Source organism: Notothenia coriiceps, unplaced genomic scaffold (assembly GCF_000735185.1).
Source record: "Notothenia coriiceps isolate Sejong01 unplaced genomic scaffold, NC01 NC01_scaffold00000339, whole genome shotgun sequence".
NCBI classification, from domain to species: domain Eukaryota; kingdom Metazoa; phylum Chordata; class Actinopteri; order Perciformes; family Nototheniidae; genus Notothenia; species Notothenia coriiceps.
In genome coordinates this window covers 14,930,941-14,934,613 of record NW_011333040.1, presented here as the reverse complement: position 1 = coordinate 14,934,613, position 3,673 = coordinate 14,930,941, and the positions used below count along the sequence as shown (strand labels likewise).

Genomic DNA, 3,673 nt, shown 5'->3' with positions numbered 1-3,673 from the left:
TGCTCGTGCACTGTCAACAGGAGACCTCGCTGCCGGAGAGCAGTGTATGAACCTATCAACGCAACTTACATGATGCCGAATTTAACAAACAAATTTAAATAATTGGTTTGAACGGCATAATAATAAGGACGATCGTCCGTTCTGTGTCCACCCCCTGTGAAGCATATTATTTCGATGAGAGATGAGCAGATCGCCACTGGGCTTTCAACTAAAGACACAGCCACGCAAAACTGCGGCATTTGTACAGCTCCTTATGGGTACTGCAATTTGTGAAGTGCTTTCCTCCGTGGTGAAACGATCAGCACTGCACCACGGAGGAAAGCGGGAGAAAGTCACCTGGAGTTAAAGAGAGCGGGGCTGCGTTGCGTGCATGGCTTCCTTCTGCAGGTAACGGGGAGACGCGCTCTGGCGGCGGTCTCGTTCAGGTTCCGAAAATAAAATGTAAATATGTTGCCCACTTATTCCACTTATTCCACTTATTCCTAGTGTGACACTGGTTACGGTGGCACGCGTGCCAGGGGTTGCCGACCCCTGGGCTAGAGTAATGAAAGAAAAAGGTGTGAGACATAAGGAGGATAAAAAATGCAAGAGAGATGCCACAACAGAGGCAGCTGTAATTTACATATGCTAATTCAACTTCTGTTTGGGTCACTTGCTCTTTATGTCAGCGGGTTTCACACCTTCTGACTGTCCTCACTAACACTGTCTTTGGCTGTATGGCAATTCAAAAATCTACCTCTTTCCTTTTATTCCTCACATTATTTTCAGAGTATGAATGTCTCTCATTTCTCTTTGTAAAGACCACTTTCTTCAACTCCCCCTCCCCGTCTCACCTCAGAACCATACATCTCCCCCTCTCTGTAAAAACTGTACAGAAACATCATTATACACTTGCTTCTTTCTTTCTAAAAGTATTGTATGTGCACTGATTTAATCATATATTTGAAATCCTTGTGCCAATTTTTAATTTTTCAAAAATATTTTCATCACCAGTTTTTGTATGTACTCTTTTTATCAAGTCTTTGGATTGAACCTGTATTCTTGTTATTTTTCTGCCTATGTGTCCCATCTCCTCTCAACCTCCTAACATAGATGAAAACCCTGCTTTTTATTCCAATTCTCCCTCTCTGCCCTCTGTCTTCAGATACAACCATGCTCCAAGAGTATTTTCCTTTAAAAAAAAAAAATCTTCTTTGCATTCCTCTGTTATGCCAATTCTCAAAGTCCAAACATCAAAGTATGGCCAAAACCCAGGATGCCACATTACCTGACGCACTGGCTTAAATGCAACAAAAAAACTCGCACACAGGTTCACAGATTTTCATGCATGTGGGCACACACACACACACACACACACACACACACACACACACACACACACACACACACACACACACACACACACACACACACACACACACACACACACACACACACTTGTGGGGATAATTCATACACGGTGCTCTCACATGTTAGCATTTAAGAGGTAAAACTATAACAGACTCCATGTTCTGTCTCTCCCTCGTCTCCCTCTTTGAAGTGCTCCATAACAAACTATAACAACAGGAAGTTTTCAATGCGCCACATCGAGAAGGAATGTCACATATGGTATGAGGGAGGGAGGGAGGGAGGGAGAGGGGGGAGACGTGAACAAAGGGAGGGGGGATAGTTACTGTAGATAGATTCGTTAATAAGCTTTCATGTTAAATAGTAAGAAATTAAAACTAATTTAAGAATTTGAATCAGTCTAAATCCTTCTACGGTTAAAAAAGGTTTTATTTAAGGTGTAAGTCTTGATGACATCACTATGTAACACTCGCGCTCCTCTTGGCTAGTGTAAAATAGAACAATTACTTCAACCATAAATCAATTTATAATAATCCCAAACCTGTATAAAAACAAATAAAGACATTGCCCCAACACATTGGACACTCTTTAAAGTAGACACTACCTGAACATCAGCAGGAGAGGACTCTTTAAAGTAGAGACACTACATACTGATATACACCTGAACATCAACAGGAGAGGACTCTTTAAAGTAGAGACACTACATACTGATATACACCTGAACATCAGCAGGAGAGGACTCTTTAAAGTAGAGACACTACATACTGATATACACCTGAACATCAGCAGGAGAGGACTCTTTAAAGTAGAGACACTACATACTGATATACACCTGAACATCAGCAGGAGAGGACTCTTTAAAGTAGAGACACTACATACTGATATACACCTGAACATCAGCAGGAGAGGACTCTTTAAAGTAGAGACACTACATACTGATATACACCTGAACATCAGCAGGAGAGGACTCTTTAAAGTAAGGACACTACATACTGATATACACCTGGACATCAGCAGGAGATGACTCTTTAAGTAGAGACACTTCATACTGATATACACCTGAACATCAGCAGGAGAGGACTCTTTAAAGTAAGGACACTACATACTGATATACACCTGGACATCAGCAGGAGATGACTCTTTAAAGTAGAGACACTACATACTGATATACACCTGAACATCAGCAGGAGAGGACTCTTTAAAGTAGAGACACTACCTGCGTCACCTGCGCGGGCTTTGTGGCACCTGACCCTGACCGGGTGTGTGTGTCCTGTGTGTGTCCTGTGTTCTGATGTTCTGCTGCTGTGGTGTAGCTCTCTTGTTTCTGTTAGGTGTTGTGCTCTCGCCCCGCCCGTGGCCTGTGAGCACTTCTGATGCCGACCGCGTGGGGCCAAGTGGCTCTTCTCTCCTGTTCATCCTGGGGTTCTTAGGGTCTACACTCTCGGCGGGCTCTAGGTGTTCTGATCCCCGGCTCGCGGGGGCTGGGTCGTGCACCTGCACGCTCTCCTTCAGCGTCGTGCCGTGCTCCGACCCAACCATTGTGTCTGCGCTGTACGCTGTCGTTCGACGCTGGGTTCCTGCTGTTTAGTTTTGCTCTGACGCCTGGCTATGTGGATCTGGGTTGTCACCCGGGGAACAGCCTGGTTGCGTATTCTGCTTTTGTTTAGTGTCGTGTTGTGTGGTGTTGCTGGTGTACGTGTCGCATGGGAGGCCCTTGTCTTCCTCTCCCGCTGTACCCTCGACAGGTGGAGCTTCGTTGTCTTCTGTTCTCTCCTCCCCCCCCTCCTCCCCCCGCTCGTGTATCTACTCTCTTCTTTGTTCGCGTTGGTGTCCTCCTGCCTGTCTCCTCTGTGTCGCGCTTAGTTGTTGTGGGTTGTCTGGTGTGCGGGGTGGTGGTGGTGGGTGTGTGTGTGGCGTGTGAAGTGCGCGTCTCTTCTACCCTCCCCGTGTGTTGTTGGGGAACGCGCCCGCCCGCCCCCCACCACCTTATCCCGCGTCGAGGAACTGGAGCAGTGGCGGCGTCTCCAGCTCACGCGTGGGGAGGTGTTTTTGTCTCCGCTATCGTAGCGTGTGGTGTGTGTGTGTGATGTGGTGTGTGTGTGTGTGTGTGTGTGTGTTGTGGTGTGTGTGTAAGTGTGCGCGTGTGTGTGACAGTTCTCTCGTGTGTAGCTGCTCACCTGTGCGAGTAAAAGCAGCGGCGAGGAGGAAGGAAGGACAAAGTGCTCTCTATGTCGAACCGCACAGGCTACACACTCAGCATTCCAATCCAAATCACAAACTACAGGACTACATAAAATACAATAAATGCAGAACCTAACTGTCCAAA

General features: G+C 46.3%; 1 protein-coding gene across 1 annotated transcript in view; it reads right to left on the bottom strand.

The window, feature by feature from the left end:
- The window catches only part of LOC104951431 (netrin receptor UNC5C-like), a 132,073-nt gene extending 129,187 nt beyond the window's left edge, over window positions 1-2,886 (bottom strand). The window contains exon 1 of the mRNA XM_010778077.1: window positions 2,694-2,886. Within this exon, the coding sequence (XP_010776379.1) occupies window positions 2,694-2,886 (193 nt within the window). The remainder of the gene's footprint in view (window positions 1-2,693) is intronic.
- Window positions 2,887-3,673: the final 787 nt, after the last annotated feature.